The 26021-nt window shown below is 47.0% G+C and overlaps 1 protein-coding gene across 6 annotated transcripts in view; it reads left to right on the plus strand.

Moving 5' to 3' along the window:
• SIPA1L2 (signal induced proliferation associated 1 like 2) overlaps positions 1-25642 on the plus strand; it is a 206995-nt gene extending 181353 nt beyond the window's left edge. For 5 of the 6 annotated variants that reach the window (XM_081038989.1, XM_081038988.1, XM_081038990.1 and 2 more), the window contains 7 exons: positions 829-982; positions 3181-3397; positions 9186-9317; positions 19467-19520; positions 20028-20151; positions 21044-21125; positions 24422-25642. In XM_081038989.1, the coding sequence (XP_080895115.1) occupies positions 829-982; positions 3181-3397; positions 9186-9317; positions 19467-19520; positions 20028-20151; positions 21044-21125; positions 24422-24568 (910 nt within the window). In that variant the 3' untranslated portion in view covers positions 24569-25642. The remainder of the gene's footprint in view (positions 1-828; positions 983-3180; positions 3398-9185; positions 9318-19466; positions 19521-20027; positions 20152-21043; positions 21126-24421) is intronic. The other variant, XM_081038993.1, reaches the window with a different exon arrangement.
• The last annotated feature ends 379 nt before the right edge of the window (positions 25643-26021 follow it).

Raw genomic sequence — 26021 nt, forward strand, 5'->3', positions numbered from 1 at the left:
TGGGCTATGGATTCCTAGAGCCTTAGGTTTCAGGTCATGTAGTAAAGACCATTCACCTTCACTAACAATACTGCCAGGACAACCACTGATAATTCACTGTGTCTTCAGGAACGTTTGGTTGCTCAGATTGTATTTCTAGAGGAAAACTTTTAGAAACGACTCCCCAGTTTTCTCCATGGAAAAGAGCTGAAAACAACAATTCAGCTAGACAGTCTTTTGTTGTCCATAAATCCATTTTTATATACTGATAATTAAGGGAGACAGCTGCTTTATTTATCCAAACAGCTTTGCGAAATTGCTGGTAATAAAACATGCTTGGCACATGCCCGAATTGATTACTGTTAGACTCTAGGCTCTCTCGGGGGTCTCTCTCTGTGATGCCTGGGTGAGACCCGGGGTGCGGCGGGCTGTCCGGCCACAAGAGAAAGGTTCTCTCATTTCTGAGCAGCACAGGGGTTCCCTCAAAGGACATAGGATACTCTCTGATGAATTATTGCAATTGTGTTTTCTGACACAGAATAGGAATGGACAGGCACAGCCTTCTTTTAAAAGCTGGCTCTATTTTTTTCTCATCCTGGGCTTTGGGGATCTGATTTGTTTCTGAATTATTCAGAAATCTAACAGTTGTGACAGTTGAGCTCATGTCACAAATAGACTTGGAGATCTGGGGCAAATGTCACATAAGTGAACTGACTTAACAGTTAAGAGTTGTGCTTATGTGTATGTGGTTGTTGAAACCGGTTATGGGATTTGAATTCTTAACACTGCAGGCACTTGACACACAGGCTGACCACTGCTTCTAATCCCCCTTCTGGTGTGTTCCAACAGGCTGTACAGTGAGATGGATCTAATGTCCACAGCAACTCAGCATCAGACAGTGGTGGAAGACCCGGTCTCAGAAACTCAACATGTCCTGTCAAAAGAAGACTTCGTGAAATTGATGCTTCCTGACAGCCCCTTAGTGGAGGAGGGGAGAAGAAAGGTTAGCAGCTTTTGGGGTCTTTGAAGCTTCTAGAAACACTAAAGGAAAGTCTAAAGAGACTTGAGGGTTCCCAGAATATTCCAGTCTGTGTTATCTGGCGATCCCACCAACATCTCTGCACACAGCTGGCCATTTTCAGTGTTTATTCTATCCAGAAGCAAAGCGAGCCTAGAAGAGGCTAGGAAGGGCAGCTTTGCAGCATGGATAGAGGGAGCTAGAGTCTGGCAGGCCTTAGCCTAAAGGCCCAGTTCCAACAACAAGCATCTATGTGACTTTGTACCTTGTCCGCCTCTGTAAAAAGGAGTCAGATAATCAGTGAACTGCAGGGTTGTAGCCAAGATAAGAAACAACACGGGCAGAGCCTCATATGGTGCTTGGACGTAACAGGTGATCGGAAGTAGAAGCTATTAAGATTCACACCACCCAACTTTTGCTCCAGAACTCCACCCTCTGCTCCAAGCTGTCCCTCTCAGATGTAATCCTGTCCCAGAAGTGGGCAGGAGTTAGATATTGCACTGCCTGCCGGGCATCATACATAGGCTGGAAGTTGGACTGTGCCGTGTAAAACTGGGCAGCCATCACAAGGAAAGGCCCTGCGTTAGTCTCACCAGCCACTCTCGTGTTCAAGACCCCTGGCTATTGTTAGGTCACTTACTGTTCTTACCAGCTTAGTGTCATTATTATTACAGTCTCTTAAACCACTCTGTTAAATAATGGAAAGTATTAAAAGGGACTCACAGGTAATTTAGCGCAGTCTCCTCTTTTTGCAAATAACTGAGGCCCCAAGTGCTGAAATGTGAAGTTCACATAAATACTTGGTGGAATCCAGATCTTCTCGCTTCTTATCCAGCGCTCTCTCTTGTCCAAATTTAAAACAAGGAACAATATATCCGGCCTTACCCACTGGACTGTGATTGGGCGAACACCAAGTCCCGGGCGTCTGCCCTCCCTGTACTAGAAGAGCCCTGCAGTTGGCCTGCGTGGGATGTGGAATAGGCTCTAATGCAACACTGCCTCAGAGCGCTTCACTCTGATGTGCCTGTCACCTTTTGTGAAGCACCGGCAGGTCCTGCAAAGAGGGGATCCCAGAAGGACTCTGTTTTTAACTTGTCTCGAGTCCTGTGCCACGCGTAGGAGCGTGGATACATACTTGTACCCAAGGGCAAGTACAAGTGCAAGCAGCTTTTCTCTTCATCGGGATGGACTTCTCCTTGACAGTCTGTGCGTTTTCTTTTTTCCTTCTAAGACCAGCCACCTCCTTTCCATGGTATAAATTTAACTTTGTAGTCCCCCACATTGCAGTTCTCATTCATCAGTTGGACAGACTTGACAGAATGGAAAGAACATATACAATAGAAATATTTTTAGCTGTCTCGCTACATTCACAAATGTAAATAGCCAGTTCTATATTTGTTTGATGCAAACATTCTGGCTTTTACGATTGTTTATATAAAAGGAATGTGGCTCAGTGTGCAGAAGTAGTTGGAAATTCACATTTTATTTCGTCTTTCTTGAGTATTTGACTACTTGCTTCTTTAGTAAGACTTTCCTTACCCCTATGTGATTTAACACACAGTAATTTTAATGGTGCCTTTACGTATGCCTTTATGATCAATTATTAGAATTAAAGTGAGTGGTACTTGAAAGAAAGTAGACAGTAACATTTTACTGATTTAATTTTTCTTGAACCTGTTTGTATGGCCTAGAAAGCCAGTGTTCAGAAGAGTTTTATTACTTAGATTAGATTGAATCTCCTATGCAGTTGACTGGTACAGAAATTGCCTAATATTAAAATGTAGTCATTTCAAATTAAAATCAAGCCAGCACTCTGTGTGGTTTTGAATAACTGCCGCCTGAAATGGCAACCGTCTGTATTTCCAGGCGATTCCAGTGCTGTAAGGTTATGGAGGTTCCATTTAACATTTCAGAATTAATAAAGCACTGCACATCTAATTCCGTGATAATATTTCACAGAATGTCACGGGAGGAAATCATTCAAGTCCGTTAAGGGCACCTTTGCCTAGGTGACCTAGGTGACGCCTGCGTGGGGGAGCATGCCTGAGCCAACCCCACCTGCCTGGGGGAAACTCCGGCCAGATCACAGAGCTGTGTGAGCCCACGGCTTTAGTCCAGTAAACGCCATGCTTTCAGCCTTTAATGTCTGTTTCCCCCTCCCCTCTCCACGTTTAAACCCCTAGTTTTCGTTTTACGGGAACCTGTCCCCACGTCGCTCGCTGTGTCGCACCCTCTCGGATGAGAGTATATGCAGCCATCGCAGGGGCTCCTCCTTCGGCAGTTCCCGAAGTTCAGTTCTGGACCAGGCCCTGCCCGGCGACCTGCTGTTCAGCACCACGCCGCCCTACCGCAGCGCGCGGCCCCCACGGACGCACGCGCCCAGCCTGGGCAGCCTGCGAAGTAAGTGGGGCGGGGCGGGGCGCCCCACTGCGGGGCTGGGGCGTTGGGGGGCTGGCTCCTGCCTGCCGCCCTTCACCTTGTCTCCTGCGGAGCTTTGGGGGGTTCGCTTACCTTTAAAATATATACCATTTGGTGGTGTGTGTTCTTTTTTCTTTTTTTAATATGATTAAAGCCCGAGAGTGGATATTTTTTAGAATTTAAGCAATACTACCAATTTTGAAGAAAATTGGAAAACCTATATGAAACACTTTTATCAAGTAAAATAGTGAACTTTATACCATATCTCAGCTATTCCATCCATAAAGAAAAAAATGTCTAAAACCTGATTTTATAAAGAAAAAACTGGTGCCGGGGCAGGGTAGATTTTTCTTGTGGGCAGCGAGAAACAAGAAAAGTTTGTCTTTCTCGCCCTCTGTTTCTTCTTGAGTTCAACTTCTGACCACGTGCCAGGTGACTGATGGGTCAGGAGATGGCGTAGGGACCAGGCTTCCCCCTGGGCGGGGTGTCCTGTGCTGTCACTTGTTCTCTGTGTCCCATTTACTCCAATGTATGGGCCACCGGTTGACTAGATACTTTCTAGATGATAGTTCTTAACATCCTAAAATCCCTGATCTTTATGTAAGGTCAGTACCTCATTCAAGTGTCAGTGTTTAAAGATGATTTTTTTACATTAGATTTATTTCCTTTTTTCAGTTAGTTTCTGTTGTACAGAAAGAATGGGGATTTAATCAGAAGAGTTTTCATTGTCAGGTTTTTTTTAACTTCCATCATGGTATTATTTTTAAAACCAATTTAAACTTCATAATAACACATAGACATCTTGGGCTAAATGAAATAAAAGTTCAAATAATGTTTCTAATGTTTAACATAATTGGAAATGAACCTTGTCTCATAAAATTCTTAATCTATTTCTTTAAGTAGCATAATACCCTGCCTATTATAAAGGGTTCATTTGCTTAAATTGAAGAAACCTTTGAACTCCTTCATAACTATAGGACAGGTCAGGCAGACATATTCGAATACCCGAATATAAATGTTTTTACTTTTTATTGTAAATAGGTGACTTTAATGTCCTCTTAAAAGCTTTTGTAAAACCAATACAACTAGGTTTTTGCAAATGTTATTTTTTTCATTTAAAATGTGATGTGAACTCTATGGCATATGTAGTAATGTAGCTCGTACATTCTACCCCTCGCTTGCTTCCATGTGAAAAATATGTGTTTTTTTTTTCTAGCTTCACTTATTTTTAAAGAAACTATTTTTAGAGCAGTTTTAGGTTCACAGCCAAGTTTAGCAGAAAGCATAGAGAGGTCCCATGTACCCCGGCCCCACACGCACAGCCTCCACCACTGTTAACATTTCTCACCAAAGTGGTGCATGTGTTAGAATCCATGACCTACACTGAGAGAGCATTGTCACCCAAAGTCCACAGTTTTTGTTAGAGTCACTGTTGGTGGTGTACATTCTGTGGTCCAGACAAATGTCTAATGACTTGTATCCACCATGCCAGTGTCACACAGAATAGGCCCACGGCCCTAAACGTCCTCTGAGCTCCACCCCGTCATCCCTCCCTCCCGCCTTCCCCCTGCGACCACTGCTGTGTTTGCTGTGTCTATTTCTTTTACCTTTTCTAGAATGTCATCTAGCTGGAATCAAACAGGATGTAGCTTTTTCTGACTGGCTTCTTTCAACAAGTATATAATGCTCATTTCTTTTTAGTGCTGAATAATATTCCATTGTCTGGATGGGCCACAGTTTATTAATCCATGCCCACTGAGGGGCTGTGTCCTCGTTAGTTTGTTCACAGTAGAAGACACACCTGGAAACAGGCAGCAGGCGCCGCTTCGCTTTCCAGGCTCAAGCTGTCTCACTCCTGTTCACTGTTCAGTTCTCTAGGAAAAGCAGTAAGCATGGCCCTTCCAGTTCACTGTTTCTAATGAAACCTTCTTACTTGGCAATGTGACTTTTCCGATTTCTGTACTTTACAAATGACTCAGAAAAAATTCTCCAGGTTTCGTGGGCAAATAAATGTATATCAAGGAGCCGGAAGTCATTTGTGTTACTGTGTCTTCCCCTCACAACTTCTGGTTCCCTCTACCCTGCCCAGGAGGGTTCAACCTCTGGAGGGCCTCGGACTCCCACACTCACTTGTGTAGCTCCAGCTCTTGCACAGACTCAAGACGGACATGAGCCGTGCTTCACTTTCGTGGTTCCTGGCCATCCAGCAGAGCCCCTGTGAGGACATAGCGCTCTGACAGTAGTGGGCAGCCTGAACCTGGAACGCGCAGGCTGAAATGTGGGTGCTGAGGCCCCGCAGCTGTGTGTGGGCGACATGCGAGCTTCCCAGGTTGCCCGGATGTTTCTCTCCACTGCTCAGAGACTTCGCGGTGCGTTAAAACTAGGAGTGAGGGTTGGTTCTGTCTAATCTTCTCACACTGGACGGCTGAGTAGCTGCAGAAATAGATCCAGGCAAAACTCAGAAGGCTCTTTTCAACATGAAAGCTCGAGCATTCCTAGGAAGCATGTGATGTTCTCCCCTGGGTCTTCCAGAACCCTCCCCTGGGAGACACTCACAGGCCTCATGCCCAGTGGAGAAAGGCTAGTGTGAGGGAGGGTGACAGGTCCATCTCGTCACACAGACCTCGTCGCTGTACCTTTTCTGTTGTCATTATTAGGTCACAGGCTTCTGGTGCGGGTGTCCTTAGCTTCTAAATGTCCCAAATATGAACCTCTCGGAATCTTTCTCCTTGTGAGATCAAGATCTTACTCCAACCTTGTGAGACAGATACGTGACCAACCCATTGTGGCTGGGCTTCGTGTCATGATTCATAGTATTTCCTGTGAAGTCGCTGAAATCTGCTACATCTTTATGTCTCCACCTGGGAGGTATGAACATGTGACCCAGTGGAACAAGTGAGCGTGATTCCGAAATGGCTCTGCATGGCCTTCAGGGCCTGCATTTGCTTCCATTATTGTCGGAGGTGAGAATAAAACTTCTTCAGTGGCTCAGAGGGAAAAAGAAATGGGGAGTGGCCCTGTGGACACAGAGTTCACAGAGCAGATAACCAGTGATACTGAAAAGCATTCATGGTGTCCTTTCCCTTTTTGACCTGGACACCTGGCTTCAGCCCCACTCACTGGTAGGTTCCGATCACATGTTTAGAATTCCTGATTCTTTTTTGTAGAACGGGGATCAAAACTCTCCCAGGAATGGTGGAAATCTTCCTATGAGGCTAGACTAATGAGAGCTCTTAAGTATTGGAAGATAAACACAGTATTAGCTCTTATGTGTCCCCAAGTCCTACAGTTCAGACCTAGGCACCTCACAAAGGATGCCCTTTGAAATTAAAAACAGGAGAGTGGAGTTTTAGAATAAACAAATCAGTCTTCTCCTTAGAATGTGGCGCTCACACGGGATGCTGCAACCCCAGGTGTGTGTGCAGGTGATAAGAGCTGCTAGCCAGCAGAGCGTGACCCTTGCTTGCTATGGTCAGCTTTACAGAAGGTGTGCACGGGCCATCAGAGGCAGGGTTTTGATGGACTCCATTCTCTTAATGTTCTCAATATCCTCTGAATAAACGTCCAGAGCTTTCTGGAGAGTAATTGTGAAACCTTAGGTATCTGACCCAGGAAATCCTATCAGGTAGGCTCCTCACCTTTGTGACAACAGCCAGCTCAGGGTCCATGAAGGTGGTTACTGTGATTCCAGGTGTGGGACAAACGAACAGGAAACCACGAAACCAGGTCCTGGGCCTGAGGGCAAGACCTGAGCCGCTTCTCAGAACCCACGAGTCACTTATTTTCTGAATTGGCCACACAAGCAGCGTGGGCTCCTGAGGTAACAGTGACTTGGGGAGAGCTGCTTTTGAAATAACAGGCTTTGTATCTAAGACAGGTGGTATCTTTGCTTCCCCACCTGTCAACTCAGGAAACAGTCTAGGTACGGCTGCCATGCTATGCGCCACGGTGCCCTGGGACAGCTTGGTGTGCGCACCTCACCCAAACCCCACCAGACCAGCAGCATTAGCGTTCATCTGCTATGGACTGGGCTCGTCCAGGGCAGAACCCATGACTTACTCTACCCCTAGTGCAAATATTGTACCTGGTGGGATGGCGGAGGGCGAGGGCAGGGCCCGTGCACACCGGGTTCCAGCCTGCCCGGCCCCGCACCCTTCCCAGGGCTCCCACACTCCTGCCCCATTCCTGAAGAAGCTCCTCACCTGGGAGTTAGTGACCTTAAGTAACTGCCACCTGGTTACTTAATGAGAGCCAGCTCCAAGTAAAGCAGCCGGTGTGTTGGAGACACAAAGGAAGCGCCTCACCAGGGACTGCCGGTCCCTGGGCTTCCTTTGCTTTCTGCCCCAGGGGCTGAGCCTCAGACCAGGACCTGGGAGGGGTTTGGCCCCACCTCTGCCGAGGGCCAGCGGGGGCTTCAGAGAGGAAACTGAAAGTGGACTGCCCGGAACCCTGCTCCCACCCGAGCTTTGCTGCTTCCTTGGGCTCCAGTTCACCCCTGGGCACGTGGACAGAAAACATCACACACAACGCATAGGAGTGGCGGTTATTTCAAAGAAGTTGAGCACTGCACTCGCAGAGAGTGGTGGGAATGGTGCTAACCGGTATCCATCCCTGGGTTCCCTTGGAAACGGAGGCTGGGGTGAGGTTGGTGGACTATTACCACATCTGCGCGGGGCCGTATTTAAAATAGAGCCGTTTGACTGGGCTAGCTGCATCTGTTAGAGATCGGCTGAGAGCTGCATGGGAGTGGTGTCAAGAGCGGGGACTCTAGTGTCCCTCCAAGGCCAGATGACAGGCGCTGTCTCAGTCCAGATGCCAGCACTTCCCAGCGACCCAAAAGGATGTGGGAACAAAAATTACAGGTGCATTCAGTTAATTATGTCCCTCACTTAACGCAATGGCAGGTTCAGGCAGCCAGGTGGTCATTATTTTGATTGGTCTCATTACTCAGATGTGTTCACACGCAGCTGCATGCAAGATTCCAGGCAGGTTCAGAAAAGGCACGAAAGAGAAAGTCCAGTGGAAGCCTTTGGAAAATGTGTCCCTGGATGCAGATAGGCTCTTAACAGCCAGTGTTAATGACAGAAACACTTCAGGTCCTGTGATGACAGTTTAAAGAGAAAAAGAATTGTAAAAGCCCCGTTTGTCCAGACAGCGGAAGACCATGGAACATTCTGGTTGAGCGAGGATGTAGCCACCCCGTTAAGCCAGCAAAGCAATCCAGCCACCGTCTTTGTGCATAGCATGTAAAATGCTGTCTCTTTCTTGTTCGTTAATAATGGAAACAAAGTTAGTCTTCCTGCATTTTTATAATAAACTGATATTTGAGGCATCTCTAATTTGGGTGCTCAGCTTAGATAACTCTTTTGCAGCACGCTTGTCAGACTTCCTGTTTAGAGAGAGATTGTGCCAACCCTCTATACGACAGAAGCTTGGGACACTCTTTAGAAGGGGGACTGTCACCCCTGGAGTAGGCAGGACAGTGTCCTGCGGTCAGACTCAGATGGGTGGCGTCAGAGAGGCCTGCCCTGGAGAAACTTCTGCCAGGTTCCCATCTGTGCAAAGGCTCAATTCTAATCTCCTTCCACCCCGGCCTTTGGGGCTGGCTGACCTCTAAGTGAGTCTGTAGGTCGTGGCATTTTTACAGACCTCCGTTTTTCCAGCTTTGTGCCGTTGGGGTAACTGCAGCATAAGGTCTCCTCCGGGGCAAACGGGGAGGCAGCCGGTGCCCTGTGCTACAACCTGACTGACTCCGTTTTGTCTCATTTAGGTGAGTTCTGGTTCTCCGACGGGTCCTTATCGGACAAGTCCAAGTGCACAGACCCTGGCCTGATGCCCCTCCCGGACGCGGGCACGGGCTTAGATTGGTCCCACCTCGTGGACGCTGCGCGTGCATTTGAAGGTAAAGACTCACAGCCTCCGGGCCTGGGCAGCAACCTGGGGCACTCATCTGTCCTCGGGCTGTCTGGGGGAACGTTTGGGTGCTATCTCCTCTGTGAGGATGAAAACGAGGTGGGAAGGCTTGAGCTGTGACTCAGGACGATTCCTTAGAGAGACCATGTCCTTTAGTGAAATGGGCAAAGGATCCCAAACCTGTATTCCGGTTCAGGCACAGCTGTGACCTGGGGCAAGTTACTTTTCCTCTTGGACTTCCGTGTTCTTACCTGAACCACAGAGGTGAATATTTAGGGTGCAGATTATGTCTTTCCTCCCAGCGTGGTGAGGGGAGATAACAGCAGAGCCCTTCAGAGCTTGAAGCTGCCTGCTGTGACAGGACATGCCCGTGGCCGGGCGTCTGGTGACTTGAAGGAAAGGAAGGCGCTGGGACCATCTGCCCCTGCCGGCGTGGGCCTCAGCGTCCTCTTCTGACGGTGTGGTCGGTGAGGGTGGCTGGGCCAGCTGACCTCTAAGGGCCCTTTCAGCCGCCGTGCCACCGTCCACCATGTTTGCTTTTGAGATGTTAGGAGATTGAAGCTGCTCCGTTTTCCAGCTCTCAGGTAAAGGTGGGCAAACAAGGAAGATGCTGGCTTCACTTGCGTGCTCAGGACCTCAGATGTGGGTAGGTGTGCAGCCAGTGACCGGGGATGGTGACTTCTTGCCGCCTGGTACGATGACAGCTCCTGCCCCTGGGGTGATGGTACAACTGACAAAGGAGGCAGGGCCGTTCTACTAGGGCCATGTGTGAGGACAGCCGTCTGAGCAGCCCGTCTCTCTCCCCCACCCTTTACTCACCTTCTCAGTCTCTGGTCGCTTGGCCCCAATGTCCAGGCTTCAGGAAATGCGATTGGATTCTCCCACAGGAGCAGTAGCTATGCTTTGAGGTCAGGCTGCTGCAGAAGTGGGGGGTGGCTGCAGTAACTGCTCCCCCACAAGCTTACCCTGCTGGAGGGGGCCTATGCGTGGGGGGGACTACTCTGCAGTTAACGCAGACACGAGGCACGAGGGACACTCAGCTCCCGTGACAGACAGAGGGAAGCTCTGTTAGGACGTTTCTGCAGAATGAACGGGCTCTTACTGCTCCCGTAACAACGAGTGAGACTGGTTTTGGGTTCGCTGCTTCACAAAGTCCTTGTTCCCGAGGCAGCTTCAGAACGCCCAGCCTTCCTTCCCTGATACCACCGAAGTCGTTGTGTGTTAGGAAAACGCTCTTTCCTGGCTCCCTAGATGTGATGTGGCCCAGCCCCGAAGGGTGGGAACGCTGTCTGCTCCTCTGTTCAAAGCCACCCAGGCAGCAGGTACTGGATTTTCTCTGGCATGTTCTTTATACACTGTGCTCTCCTGCTGCCCCAGGAGAGCCTAAGAGCATTGGCTGGGTGCCCCCCAGTGCCTACGTGCTTGCACAGTGCTTCCCACGTGACGTCCATTAGTCTGTCTGTCTCTTCTTATTGGGTAACGAGTTTCTCATGGGAAGCTTGCTGATTTTCTTTATCTTATCGTTATCAAGCACATGCCCAGATAACAAACATAAGAGCTGGTACAGGGGACTAGGTAGGTATTAAGTACACACGGTGCTGTGCAGCCGGGAGCTCTCCCTGCTCACAGCCTAGGTGTTAATCTCTGAGATCCTTTTGAAGTTGCGCTCATTTTTTAGGTTTAAAACAAGATTTATCAGCTAATCTCTATATCTATCCCTGTTTGTGTCTTTGCTTGGTTCCTTCCACCCCTTCAGAATAAAATTGCTGCTATGAAGCGCATCTTTTCAGGGAGCTGGCGGGCAAGTGAGAGGGTGAGAAAAATGGCACACACACCAGGACTGAACTATCAACCCGGCGTTCTGGCTGTGATCTCCGCTCTGCTGCTGGGACGTGGGCTTTGGACAGGTCACTTAACTACCCTGACACACATACGTGGTGGCAGCACTAAACGTGCAGCAGTCCCCTGAGGACCTGCTTCATTGCTTGGGGCTGCAGTCTTCCCGTCTATAAACTGAAGACCATTTCCAAAATGCCTAGAAGGCTTCTTTCAGTCCTAAACCTCCCATTCTGTTCATCTGAGAGTATTTCTGAGCTGAAGTTCAAGTGCAGCTGGCAGTGGGCACCCCTGGACAAAGGAGGAAAAGCATGATGTGCGAACTCCGCTAGCCAGTGCCGCAGGCACATGGGCAGCTCAGCGAAACACAAAGACTGGGAAGCTGTTTGCCTGGGCAGGCAAACCTACCTTGCAGAAGTTTCCAGACAATGTGTACAGAAAATACAGAGAGAGTTAATGTCGTGTTGAAAAATTTCAGTAATTTTCTGTGCCACTCTGTGGGGTAGCATAACACCTTGAGACAGTAGTCAGCTCAGGAAAATTCAGTTGTAAGTTTGCAACTCCAGACCCTGGACTCAGAGTCAGCTTCACTCTGGGTGGCCTGGTGGTGACTGGGTGTGATCAGTCACCATAGAACTTTCAAGAGAACTGTCTTCACCTAGATACTAACCCCCTTGCCCTGCTTGTGACTTGATCTCTTTGTACAAGTTCTCAGAGCCATTTCTGAGCTAGACTAAACACCATATAAAGATAGTCCAAGTAAATCCTTATGTGCCTGTTAAGGTGTCACAAACTAAGAAAGGCCGTTCAGGACCCCTTACTGAGCTCAGACCTCTGTGGAATAACGCTGTGCCCATGATTGTGACATAAGTAGTCAGTAGAGCGGAAAACAGGCTTGCAGGATGGACCCCATAAAGCCTGTGCTACACTTCATCCAGGCCGGCATGCCTCAACACCACCACCAGCACCACTGGTCAACCTCATTTACGCTCCACGCTTCAGCTTCTGATGTATTCGTCTAAGAGCTAAATTGACACTGGACCTGTGAGTTTGAGAATCTAGGTTTTCCTGTGTCATTCAAGAATAGAGCAAAGGCTCCTCGTCCCTCTGCCCCGTGAATGCTCAACTCTGTTTAAACTCTGTTGGTGCAGAGAACATAAGGCGGACAGTGTTCTGGGAGTGAGTGCCCTCAGCCATCTTGTGCACGGACATCAAACAGGACAAGCATCCCGTACCTCGTTTCTGAGCACAAGGCGGTGACAATAGGATTAAATAAGAAAAAGAAGAACGCACAAGCAAAAAACTAACCATTTGGAAAATATTAAATATTTCTCTAATAGTTGTGCTAGGAAGTACTAAGGAACATATGAGCACTTTTTCTTTTCCACTTAATGATAATGAGAAAGATCTACCATGTTTCCCCGACAATAAGACCTAGCCGGACCATCAGCTCTAATGCGTCTTTTGGAGCAAAAATTAATATAAGACCCGGTCTTGTTTTACTGTAATGTAAGACCGGGTCTTATCTAACATAATATAATATAAGACCCGGTCTTGTTTTACGGTAATGTAAGACCGGGTCTTATCTAACATAATATAAGACCCGGTCTTATATTAATTTTTGCTCCAAAAGACGCATTAGAGCTGATGGTCTGGCTAGGTCTTATTTTCGGGAAAACACGGTGCCTATTAAAATCTTTGGACCACAGCCAGAGAGTAGTCTTTAAACAAAATGTATTGTTTCAGAAATATTTATTTAAATTTGAAAGAAACATGAAAATTAATTAACTGTACTTCTAAAATATTCTACAAAATCTGTGAAAGGAAAGAAATTCAAATAATTTTTTAAAAAACTGAGAAGTGAGATTTTAGTGCAATTTATAAATAAAAAAATCAGTGATCAATTTTCTTTGAATATGGATAAACCAATATAAATTTGATCAAAACATGAAAAGTACAAGGGAATAATATTAGAAATGAGAAAGGACATTAGCATTAACAATACACAGAGAGATTTAAAAAAAGTTGCTAAGGGACGTCTAGCAGCTATATAGGAATAAATCTGGTAAGTAAGGTAATTGGACACTTCCTGAAAGAAGTGGGGGAAGGGATCATGAAAAAACAGTCACAGGTCAAAGCATGGAGGGCATTGAAAATTGTCTAAGAATGTTACCTGAAACTAAGTTTACAGTTAATTGTCTTCAGAGTTTCAAAGAATAATGATGCCCTTGTATAAATTTTTCTTTAACTTCAGAAATAGCTTTATTACATAATAGGATTCTTTCCTAATAACACACACACAAAAAAAAATCATAAGACAATCTTGGTCATTAATATTGATGTGAGAAAATGTAGATGAAATTTAGTAGTACATTTAAAAGATTATTCATTGTTGTTGGCAAGAGTTTAGCTGGTTTAATAAAAAAACATTTAATTATAAGTTATAGTAGATGAAGTAATAAAAGTTATATCAATTTCACAAAAAGGATATATATAATATAATTAGGACCTATTTCTAATAAAAATTAAGATTTGAGAGATACCTTCAAAGCCTAACAAAAAATATCTAGTTTATTCCTAGTAGTTATATAACAATTAATGGAAAAATGTTTACAAGCATATCCCTTAAATCCAGAAATCAAATAAGGATACCCTTTGAGACTACGTCGTTTAATTTTGTACTGGAATCCTTGACATTTGAACAAGGAATGCAAAGGAAAAATGAATAGATTTTGGAGGTAAATAAGTATTTATGGATGTGCTTCTATATCGAGAAAATATGAAAGACCAAAAGGAAATCATTAGAGATTGTAAAATAAAGTAACTAGGTAAGATATTTAAAAATATATTTTCTATATTTATAAGCATCATTTCAAGGCATTATTAATTTTTTCAGTTGCTTATTTCTGTGTAACAGACCACCCCAAAGTTTATAGCTAAAAAGTACAACAATTTATTAAGTCTCCTGATTCTGGGGTTGGTTGGGTTCGGCCAGCAGCTCTGCCCATCCTATCAGCTGGGGTCAGCGCAGCAGCTCTTCCACTGGAGGCAGAAGGACCGGAACATTTAGGCAGCTTCGCTTGTGTCTGTGTCTGGATGGATTTCTGTCTCCAGCACAGTAATGCTGCTTCTTCTCTTGTGACTTTAGGAGTCAGGTGAACAAAAGCAGAAGTTACATGATTTCTCAAGACCCAGGACATTCTATCCACCACATTGTGTTGGACAAAGCAGATCACAGGGCCAGCGTGGACTTCAGGGGTAGCACGTGCACACAGCTGTCTCTCAGACAGTCTTCACTGTTACAGTAATAAAGGACGCCTGAGATGCACCAAGATCAAATGATGAATTCTTGGGGAATTAAGCCATCATTAGAATTATAATGAGAAAACTCAAAAGAACACTTTAATAACTGAGAAGTCCTAATATATGTAAGGATCGGAGTGGACAGAAAGCTTACAGTAAAGATGACAGTCCTTCCTGAATTAATTTGTATATTTAGTACAATTTCAATTCAAATATCTAAAAGAGCTTACTTGCATCCATTTGGAAAATAGATGAACAATGTTCAACAAAAGTCTATTATGAATCAATAATAATAATAGTTAAAACAGTATAATGATGATTCAAACAATATAAATGAGTCCTTTTGAAGAAAAATAAAGAGGCCAGACCAAAATCTGAATATATTTAAAGAGTTCAATGGGGAGGGAATTTATGTACTCTCTTTGGATTTAGGAATTATTGAAGTCACTTCTAGAAAAAGAACGGAAGATTACCATTTTGGAAGCATGGTCATGCTTTAATTATGGAGTAATGGAAACATACAAAACGTTATATGACCAAATAAAAGTATTTAAATATTTAGATCTCTTATGAACCTGAAAGAGAACATTAAAATCAAAAGGGAAATATGAGAATATGAGGAAAGATGTGTAATAAATGTGATGGATAAAACCAGGATATCTCAAGTGAATGAAGGAACTTAACTAGCAAAAGGCACCAAATCCCTGGTACACAGGTGGTCAAGGCGTGTGGATGCACTGTTCACAGAACGAGACTCGCAAGCAAGTAAGTCCTTGTGAAACATTCAACCCCACCTGCAGATTTTACCAATAGTGAGTTACCAGCTCACCTCTTTTGAATATGAAAAATGATCCAACAGCTCTGGGAAGCTATGAAGAATACAGCTAGTATCATCATAAAGATTATAAAATGATTCATCTTTTTTCCCTGCAATATGACAACATGTAGCTAGAGCCAAAATATGTCCCCGCCCTTTGACCAGAAATCTAATTCCTGGAAACTTGCTTACTGGAAATTATGCAAAAGAAGAAAAAAGCTTCCACGAGAGAAATACTACGCAGCATTACTAAAAAATGAACAAGTGAGTAGATAGATAACCAAACTCTACCCAAAAAACTAATGTCAGAAACTTGGGAACTCCTTCAGCGGTCTCTGAGGGAGAAGGTAAGTCAAGTGCAGGATGCCGTCCTCATCAGAGCCCATGCTTCTGGCCCCCATTTCCTGGGAGTGTGAGAACTAGCGGAGTCGCGGGTCAAGTTTGTTTTAACGTGTGCTGTTCTTTTGTTTGCTGGGGGCGGGAGGTGGCCCTTTGCATATCAGAACTCCTAAACAGACGTGATGGTCAGTGTCATGCCTGCGAGCGTCACTTTGCCACCTGGTAATGCTCATTCTTTCCTCCGTTGTGGAGAATGAGGCAGGTGTAGGTGTACCAAGAGCCATATGTGCACTAGGTTCCCTTCCCCTCGAGTCTGGTCAAGGGAACACACCCAACTACAGAGGCAGCTGTGGGTCCAACAGTGAGGCAGGAGGGAAGTGGAGTCTCTTGAAAAGTCCTAGGGTCTAACGGAGTTCTCATTTAGCAAAACACCACAAGTAGGCAGTTGGTGTGTCGAACATTTGTGGAATAGATGATGTTTTGAGCGAAAACAGGCTTACAAGGTAAATTTACAAACTGGTGATCGGACATTGGATTTCAACGCCCCACACACCACAGAAGTCCTCCCCTCCAATCTGGGTGGCAGTTCCTTCGCTTGGTGGTATTACTGCCACCTTCCCAGGCGTGTGTATGTGTGTGAGCTCATGCGTGAGCTTCTGTGTGCCAGACAGGCAGAGTCCCCGACTCATTATCAGGCATCACTAGGGGAATGAAATATTCCACATAAGTGTATTTTCCGGAAAAAATGGAAGTTTATCCTTTTAATTTGTGTTCTATATACCCTTGATTTCTTAAACAGAGCATAATAAGCATGTATTTTTGTGATGAGAATTATTTCAGTTGTGAAGCTTCACCTTAAAGTTGATAAAAGTTGTTAAAGTTATTGATATTTAACTACTAATGAAGTTTGTATGTGAGAGAGTGTGTGTATATTATGTGTATACAAGGAGAAAAAATGCAACACTGTGTAACTCCTAAGGTAACAATTAATTTAAAAATAGAAACGAAAAATGCTGGCTACTTAGATGAAAAATGCAAAGTTAATACAGTAAATGGACTTAAATTATCTCAAAAGTAAAACAGTTGTTTCAGGTAAAGAGCAATGGTTATATGTTAAATGAAGAATAATTCCAGAACTTTCTGTGTTCATTACTCAGAGGCAGATTCTGAATCATTCATTACCTTTCTTCAACAGGCTGCACAAGCCCTAAACCAAAGCATTTTACATTTAAAGAGCAGTGTAGCCTTTTTTTCTTTCTTTCCTGATAGTCACTTAAGTCCTCTTTCTATAATTTGATAGGCCCAGTTGTCAGAGTCAGACCTTTAATTTCCTAAAGGTACTTACAAAATTCCAGCATTTCTTTCATTTGTAATTGTGGCAAAGACATACCGGAACAGCTTTTTATCTGTGCACGTAGGTCTGCAGCCTCTCCTTACGAGTCCTGGCACATGTGCTCTCCTGTCCCTCACCCTGGGCAGATACGACCAGCTGTTCAGGGCGCTCAGCCGCTGGATCCGGGCCGCGGCTGGCGCCCCAGCAGCCTGGCTGGGTCCTGGCAGCTCTGCCAGCAGCTGTTTTGCCATCTCAGCTCTAGCTCGGTGTGGGATAGCCTGCTGACTGCTCGTCCTCTTTTTAGCGCTAAATGCTCTCACATAAGAAGCTGACATTGAAACAAGGTTTTTAACAAATATTATTTAAAGGGATTGATTGTTTCACATGCAGGCCATGACTGGTCCCCCGTCCCCTTAGCCGACTGACTTGCACCGGGAAAAACGGGGGTCTCTGTGGAGTGTGGGAGCTGTTTCTGTGAGGTCCGTACACCCACCCCTTTCTTTCCTTACAGCTGTGCCGTGCCTTTTGGTTTCATGTCAGTAATGACATGTTAGTTATTGAGTATTTGTCATCACAGAAATAAGCTGGGAGGAATACAGCCTCCACTGGAAACGGTCCCCAAGATGGGCCATGTCACAGAGCAGTTTAGTGTCTGCACCAAATCAGGCTGTATTCTGTTTGCATTTCCACCTCCCAGCTTTTCGGATCCAACATGAAACCTTCTTTGTGACATTACATTACATCGGCTTCTGGCCACCTGACCAGTAGGGCCTGTTTGTCCCCAAGGAATGTTTGAACAGCTGCCAGTAGCAAGTTCTGTTTATGTCAAATATGTGGATATTTTATGAATTAAGGTAAAAATAGATGAAGCAAACTAACATGTGTTCTTCCATATAGTTACACTGGACCATCAGACTCAAATATATTAGAAAGTTAGGAACTGAATTATCACTGGTTTGCATAAAATATGGATGAGTCAGTGGAACTCTTTTAAAAAGTAAGAAAAACTTTTTATCTATCCTCTTTTGACATTCCTTTTTTGTCAGAAGATGAACTCATGGTGGAATAAAAATACATCGGCTGTTTGTGTGTGTGTGTGTGTGTGTGTGTGTGTGTGATGTTCCCTTACGTGGGGCTGTCACAGAGCAGAGGATTATCTTGGAGTCTCAGCAGCCCCACCCTCCCCACCTCCCCCACAGCAGGATACCCCATCATCCCTGCCCCCCACCTCTGCCAGCTACATCACATTATGTGTAGAAGGAGGCAGTGCCCACTTTATGCTATGAACCTTAATTACTAGTTATTTCACCATATGCAAAAACCAAATTGACAACATGATGGTCTCTCAGGGATGTTTGTCATCTTGGAGAAGATTTGAGGTGTGGAGGACATCCTTAAAGCATTACAGACGTGTTAGTGGAAGGACACTTCTGCCACGATGTGACAGAGTGCATGCGTGGCCGGAGAACGTGCATGCGCTCTCAGCACAGCGTCCAGCGGGCACGGGCTCTGATGGCACTTCCAGCCCGGTGCCCCGGTGTTCCAGCCTGGTTTCCCTCCTGTGCCCCTGGCAGCCGCCCCCATCACCATTCTTTCTAATTAACGGGCAGTGGGTGACCCTCTGTAAACCAGACAAGCAGGTAGTCTCGCTAGGAAACGTGCCCAGCAGCCAGAGGAGACAGTGGGATAAATTAAGAACAAAGTCCCCCTGATGCAGACCCCAGTGCAATTTCTCAGCCATTAATCAAATCATATGAAAAAGACATCGCAGCACTAATACACCTGCCGTAGCCCTCGGATTCCAACTGTAGGTGCGTCCTCGTGCTCAGGCACCAAGGGGAGAGGCTGCAGGGGTGGGGGAGTGGGTAATTAACGTATCCTCGCTCTCACCCCCACCTCGTCAAAAGCAGGACTTCTTTCTGCAGCCAGTCAGCATTTCTGGACCAGAGCTGGGCCAATCGGTGCTGATTTAGAAGAATATTATATTCCCTTTCCTGCCTAGCTCTCGAATCATTGACTGTGAGGTACTGGTGCGAAGAAGAGAAGTGGCCCCGTGCTCCAATAAAGCAGGGGAGTCACACTGCTCATGGTTACTGCTTGCCTATCAGATCGTCCTCTGCAGGTTTCTAGTGGGATTACGGAGCTCATCTGTCACCACCACTATCTTTCTGTTCACAGAGTGGGTCCTTTAAGCCAACCCACAGTGGTCACGTAGTCTTACTGTTGGATTGGCATGTGTCCACGTGGCATGCACTTATCTCTGCTGCACACAACAGCCATGCATCCACACGAGACGTGTAATGGAACCACAGTGTCTGGCATTGCCTCATTAGGCTCTTGGGCTCCTTGGTTTAGCAGAACACATAAACATATGCGCAGACACGCATGTACAAGTGGACACAAGCTGCATTTCACAGGAACCCCGTTACTTGGGCCCTAGGTGGGCCCCAGAAGCTCTCAAGTGCACAAAGATATAAGTGTTCACAGGAAAATTCTAAATCTTATTTCAGGTCTTGACTCAGATGAAGAACTTGCGCTGCTCTGCCACCACACACCCTACCTAGGTGATTGTCGGGGCCGATCGGGGCTCTTGATAGTCCGTGACCTTTTGTTTCTGTTTCATGTGTCTGCACGTCTGCATGGTGACTCGCGCTCAGAGGGTTGGGCACGCCCGGGGTTGTGTGTCCTGGCCCTTGGGTTTGGGGAAAGATTGAGAGGCCGTCCCCTTGCCCCTGTAGGTCAGCCAAGTCATCGTCCAGCACCGTGACTTCATACACCACCTGCAGCTCTGGCATTTGTTGCGATGTGGGGAGAAGAAAGCAAATTGGCTCCAGCAAATCCAGTATCTGCTAATTGTCCCCATGGCTGTGATGTGCGATGCCATCCAGCCCAGGACAGCCAATCTGAATGCTTTCTGTCTGCCTGAGTTTGTTTTTCTTTGTTTTGTTTAAAACGGGCAATAACGGACTTGGGGGCTGGGAGGTTTTATTTAATTGCTAAATTCATTTCCACAAGGAGCTATTGCCTTGGAGCTGTCACGAAACCTTCCTTCTGTGTGTCTCCCTCCCTAGACCAGAGAGTATCCTCCTTCTGCACCTTGACAGACATGCAGCACCGACAGGGCTTGGAAGGGGCCCAGGAGTTGCCGTTGTGTGTCGATCCAGGCAGTGGCAAAGATTTCCTGGACACAGCTGGGTATGTGAGCCCCTGTGGGCCCCCACCTTCTGCTGCCCAGGGCCCCTGTGACTGACAGGGATCAGCTGACCCTGGGAAGCCAGGGGACCACTGCCACATGCGCCTTCCCCTAGTCCTCCAGAACCCAGGAAAGGGACTGAGTGGGACTGACCCGCTCCCATCCTGTGGGTGGATGGCGCTGAGCAGCTCTGCTCTGTGGGTGGGTCCTGCCTGCCGGGATGTGTGGCCCCGTGCCCACGGTGCTGAGGCTCACTGGGGTCGTGTCTGCTGCCTGATTACTGTGCCAGCACCCACCAGCCTGCCACCTGCCAGGCCGAGCATACTGACCTGCCCAGGCCACATTTCCTGCCAGAACCTGGTCTTCACCCAGCCTCACACCTTCTACACACCGAGTGTGTCAAGAACGAGCCATCTCTTTCCTGTGTTCTTGACGTGCTTATCGCCCATGGACTAGATAGTTTTTATCTGTGCTATCCATTCCTCATTCCAACTTCTCTATGTACTGCAGTTACATTAACTGCACAGTTACCTTGGTAATGACAGGGAAAAGCAAATTGGGGGAATCGAATCTATGTTTTGCTTCCCAACTTCATTTGGATTTACCGAGTCCCAGTTGGCTACACTCACTGAGGTCATCTACCTTTTGTTTTCTTAACAACGTATATGCCTAGAGAGCTTCTGAATCCTTGTTTTAAAGCAACAGAGACCCTGGAGGGCTTTTCCACCACGGCAGCCGTCTGTCCACTCCAGATCAGACGTAATAGTAGTCATTTCCTGCCGGGCTCTAAACACATGAAATAAAGTTTTAAGTGAAAATTTTACCAACAAAACCTCTGAATGCAATGTCTTGGGTGCCGTGGGCTGGCGTCTTCCTAACTGTCCTGATTTGCAGGGAGCGGTCGCCATCAACACTGACCGGCAAAGTCAATCAGCTGGAGTTGATTCTTCGGCAGCTGCAGACTGACCTTCGGAAGGTAAAGCAATCGACCTCCTCGAAATCCATTCTCAGAACTCTTTCTCGTACACAGTCAACCCCTTCTAACTACTAGAAATAAAAATAAAGTGACTCGGGGAAAAGCTGCCCTCCTTAGTACCCAACAATAAATGAAAACAGTCTCCTGAGGTGAAATTCTGTTTTCTGTCCACAGCTAATAGATTTCATTGTAGATTTCATTGTAGAGGGAGCCCAGTAGACATGACTACATGCGGGTGAGCCCTCCACGTGGCCAGTCTTGACAGTGAGGCAGCCACGCAGCCGGTGTGGGTCACACTGCCCGTTGTGAGCTGACCTGAGAGGAGTTAGCTGCTGCCAGAAAGCCTGGTCTCCCCAAGCTGCGGCACTCCCACCAGGTCGTCTCGTGAGTGCCGGGGCTTCTCGCCTCACAGCAGTGTGTGTGAGCGAGGTCAGTCCTCAAAGGAAAGGAAGGAATTCACGTGCTGAGCGCCTGTGTCCCCAGCACTGTGCCGGAGGGCGTCGTGCTGTCCCAGGACGTGGCGTGGAGTGCAGCAGCTGGGGGTGATGGGCAATGGGAAGGTGACATGGCAGGGTTTTCTTACCCTCCCCTGGTTTTCTTACATCGTGGTTTTGTCCGTTGAAGAAGGGAGAAATTAGAGCAGGTGTCACTGCTGATGAAATGAGTTTGCCGGGAAGGAAAGAGTGGTGAGGGTGAAGCGAGAGGGTCATGCCTGAGTTGGTGCCAGAGCAGAGCATGCGTGTGTACACGTGCACGCTTCTGTATGTGTGTGTGCACACCTGTGTGCATCTGTGTGTGACACGTGTGCCTGTGTGCACACACATGTGTGTTCTGTGTGGCATGTGTGCCTGTGTGCACATGTGTGTGCTGTGTGTGACACGTGTGCCTGTGTGTGCACACGTGTGCACGTGTGGACCTGTGTGCACACATGTACCTGTGCACACATGTGTGCCCTGTGATGTGTGTGCTGTGTGTGACATGTGTGCCTGTGTGTGCGCATGTGTGCTGTGTGGCATGTGTGCCTGTGTGTGCACACTTGTGTGCTGTGTGTGACATGTGTGCCTTTGTGTGCACACTTGTGTGCTGTGTGTGACATGTGTGCCTGTGTGCACACACGTGCACCTATGCATACATACATCCACACACGTAGTCCAGACAGATCAGGTGACAGAGTCCCCTTGTTTCTTTCTTCCAGCATGAGCGGAGTGAGCGGTGGGAAGTAGCATGAGAGGCGGAAGCGCAGAGGACAAGTGTAGGCAGGGGCTGAAAGGACCAGGGGTGTCCACTAGGATTGCCAAGCGCAGCTGGAGGTACAGCCGAGTCTGCAGCCTAAGGGAAAGCGGTATCTTTCAGCGGAGTTGTGTTTTCTCCAGCTCAGAAGAATAACTGTCCTAGTTTGTCTGGGAGAGAGATGAGGTTTCCGAGCTGGAATCTGCAAAGTCCAGGCAAGCTGGGGTGGCTGGTCACCCTGTCTCCAGCTGCAGCTGTAAATTGGTCGGAGGGTTGAAGTTAACCAATATTAGAGTTTAGACAGGAAATTAAGACCAGGGGTGAGACAAGGACCCTGGAGTGTCTATAGGATGTGATTAAACGAAGGGACCCAGCATCTAAGCTGGGTGAAGGGGAATATTGTCACTGCAGGGGGTGTTGATGGACAATGAAAATAAGGCAAGGTTGGTGGATTAGACAATCATTGGACTATTGGAGGAGTGGATATTGGAGACATTAGTTTTTCAAAAAGAGGTGGTGGTCAGGAAGTGGGACCTTGAAGCATTTAGGAAATTAAACAGTTGTCCATGACACCAAGGTGTACAGGACATGGCCTTGGGAGTCCTGGGTCCGGAGGGCTGGGTTTCAGGATCAGAGGGAGGAAGTGATGGAGAGACAGGATCGGGGGAGATCGTGAGGGGAAGTAATGGGAAGACTGGATTGGGTGGACATCTGTGTGGATTTGGGGTCATCAACAGACATGATGGGGTGGGGAGAGAAACGTGAACCACGTTCTGGAACCTCCCGTTAATGATGGGACATGCAGTGGGGAGGGGAGCAGTATGATAGCCTAATGTGATGCGTCTCAGGGGAGCTGGAAGTTCAAGGAGGGGCAGCGAGGGCCAAGATGGTTCCCTGCCCGACCCCCAGGCCTGTGCTTTCCAGGCTGTGGGACAACAACCCTCAGAAGCCGTCTCCTCAGGGGAGAGAAGAATCGTTTATGGCATGAAGATGAAGAGGACTTTTAGGAAAGAGGTCGAAAGTTTAGGTTTCTGTGACAAAATACGAGTTCCTTTGTCACAATAAAGGGAGTGAAGGGTCTTAAGAGAGGTGGGCACCTGAGTCTCAGCAGGGACGGAGGGGTGTTCTGAGCCATATTGGGAAGGGGTATCCCCGTGAGCCTCTTGTGACTGAGGAAAGTCCGGACATGGTGGACTGAGACTGCTCTCACAGGGAAGTCAGTTCTCACGCTTGGGACTGGTGTCTGGTAGCCGCGTGGTGAGGCAGGTGGTCCCGGGAGGCCTGCGAAAGGGTCAGGAAGTAGCAGCGAACATCAAGAGTGGTGCAAGACCTGCCAAGGGTGGCAAGGGTCCCTCAGGAGGCTGCAGCCCTCTGACATACTGCCACCGCGGAATCTGCTAGGTGTAGCAGCCGAGTTAGGGCTCATTAAAAGATACCAGCTGTTGTGACCTGACAGTGACCCTGTCCCTGTTTGGGGCAAGACACCCCTTTTAGCATGTGGGACTGAAACTTGTACGTTTTCCTGACTGAGCATTGCAAACTCCAGACGTGAGTCTTCTGAAAAAGCTTGTTTTTATATAGTTCTGAATGGCAGCCTTTGAAGGTCACTATGGAAATACACTGTAACAGGAAAGCTTTTGGGCGGAATGAAAGGCCTGGGCACCTACTAGAAACACACCCAGGACCAACAGCTACGTGAACTCCAGTTTTGGTCAAGTAAGGACGTTGGCCTACAGCTGTGTGTGTCCAAGGCACTGCTTTTAGTCTTTGAGTGTTGTGTCCCTTTTCTGGATAGAGGACAATTTCTACCGTGACTAATAACCTTCCTATATAACAGCGGCTCTGATTGCCATTGGGAGCAAAGTGCGGTGAATGGGACGAATGTGTGTCCCTTTGTTTTTGGCAGCAAACGCTAGCAGGCAAATCACTTGTCAGGAACTCAAACCCTGTCTCCCCTCAAAAAATCAATCAGTAAAATCTAAGGGTTAGGCCGCGCACTGCAGCTTAGGAGGCGAGCGTGGGGGCCGCAGTGACCGTGTGTGTTTGTGTCCTTGTGTCCTCGCCAGGAGAAGCAGGACAAGGCGGCCCTCCAGGCAGAGGTGTGTCACCTGCGGCAGCACAACCGGCGTCTGCAGGAGGAGTCGCGGGCGGCGTCCGCCCAGCTGCGCAGGTTCACGGAGTGGTTCTTCAGCACCATTGACAAAAAGCCGTAGCCCGTGTCCCGGCCACCGCCCAAGGGGACTGCAAGGCGCTGTCCAGCTTGTAACTGTGCTTTCAGCCGGGCCTAGTGTCTTTGCTGCCCCACCCTGCCCAGCGCCATCACCGTGCAGGAGGGAGCGCAAGGCCTTCTCGGCGGCGCCAACGTGAAGATGAATGTAACTCCGTGTGGAGATGAATGTAACGCGGGTGTCGGCTTCGACCTTCTCTTGGGACTCGAGTCAGCGGTGCTGTGGCGGGGCTTACCTCAGGTGGGAAGGCAGTCGGGTTCTTTCCTATGTATCAGGTGACCTGTAGAGATGTTAAAGCAATTGACCATAGTTTCGGCTTTAGTATTGTAAAATAAACACGAACACAAGTAATCAGACGTATACTTTAATGTTAAAGGTGCTCTATTTTTTTGGATGTACAGTAGATTTCTCTCCATAGCCACGTTATCATAGCAATAAGAAAGGGGCATCGTCCGTAGTCGGGGAAGCTACGTCGGGGAACATACAAAAGCACTGATGTGTTTAACACTCGTTCGAATGCAGTAACTTTAGAGACTTATTTATTTGCAGGAGCAAACGGTGCCTGAATATTAACAGTGTTCTGATTTTTTTTAAAAAGCTACATATGCCTTGTAAATGGCTCACTAAGTAGTCACTTCAACCTTAGCTCACTTTTGTATAGTTAACGCCGTGCTGAAAAAAAACATAAACCTGCTTATTACTCGAACTCTCTCCCGTATGCTGTAAGCCCGCGGGTCACGTGTACAATGCCAAATTGATCTTTGTACAGAGGCTTTGATGAAGAGTCTTGTATTTAACACCCTTATTTAAGCTTATTTAACCTTAAATTGTTAACTTTATAAAGGATGGTTTGGCCTGCACCGTGAGGAGGGAGGTGTGGGCAGCCCCAAGCTCAGACAACACTGGGCTTGCCGGGCCACCCGGAGGACCAGGGCGGGAACTCTGATGACAGATGCTGCTAGTGCTGAGTTGTTTGTATTGCTTTACCATTTTTAACTGTTCTATTTGAGATGAACGTACATTTTGCTTTTTTAATAAATGTTTAAAAGAGTCCACATACGTAATGGTGTCGTCAGGTGAATATAGATTTTTATGATCTAACATGTCAACAATCTGAGTGTATGTGAATTTATTTCGATCGTTTAGGATCTCTACCGATACCGCTTGGACTCCTTATGGAATGCCTGCTTGGCTTCAAGTAAAGCAGTAGCTAGTGTTTATCAGTAGCTGCTACGTGCCAGACACTCACTGCTCTTTCCATCCGGCTCGTATAACCCTAACAGGATCCTTACTAGATAGTTGTGGGAGTCCCGTTTGACAGCTCAGTAAACTGAGGCTCAAGGTAAGGGATTTACCCAAGGTTGCATTCTGGTTTTTTTTTTAATCAGCATCTTATTCAACAAAGAATTTAGTGTTGCCTACAAGAAAATACATGCAA

Source organism: Rhinolophus hipposideros, assembly GCF_964194185.1.
Source record: "Rhinolophus hipposideros genome assembly, chromosome: 26".
Lineage (NCBI taxonomy): Eukaryota > Metazoa > Chordata > Mammalia > Chiroptera > Rhinolophidae > Rhinolophus > Rhinolophus hipposideros.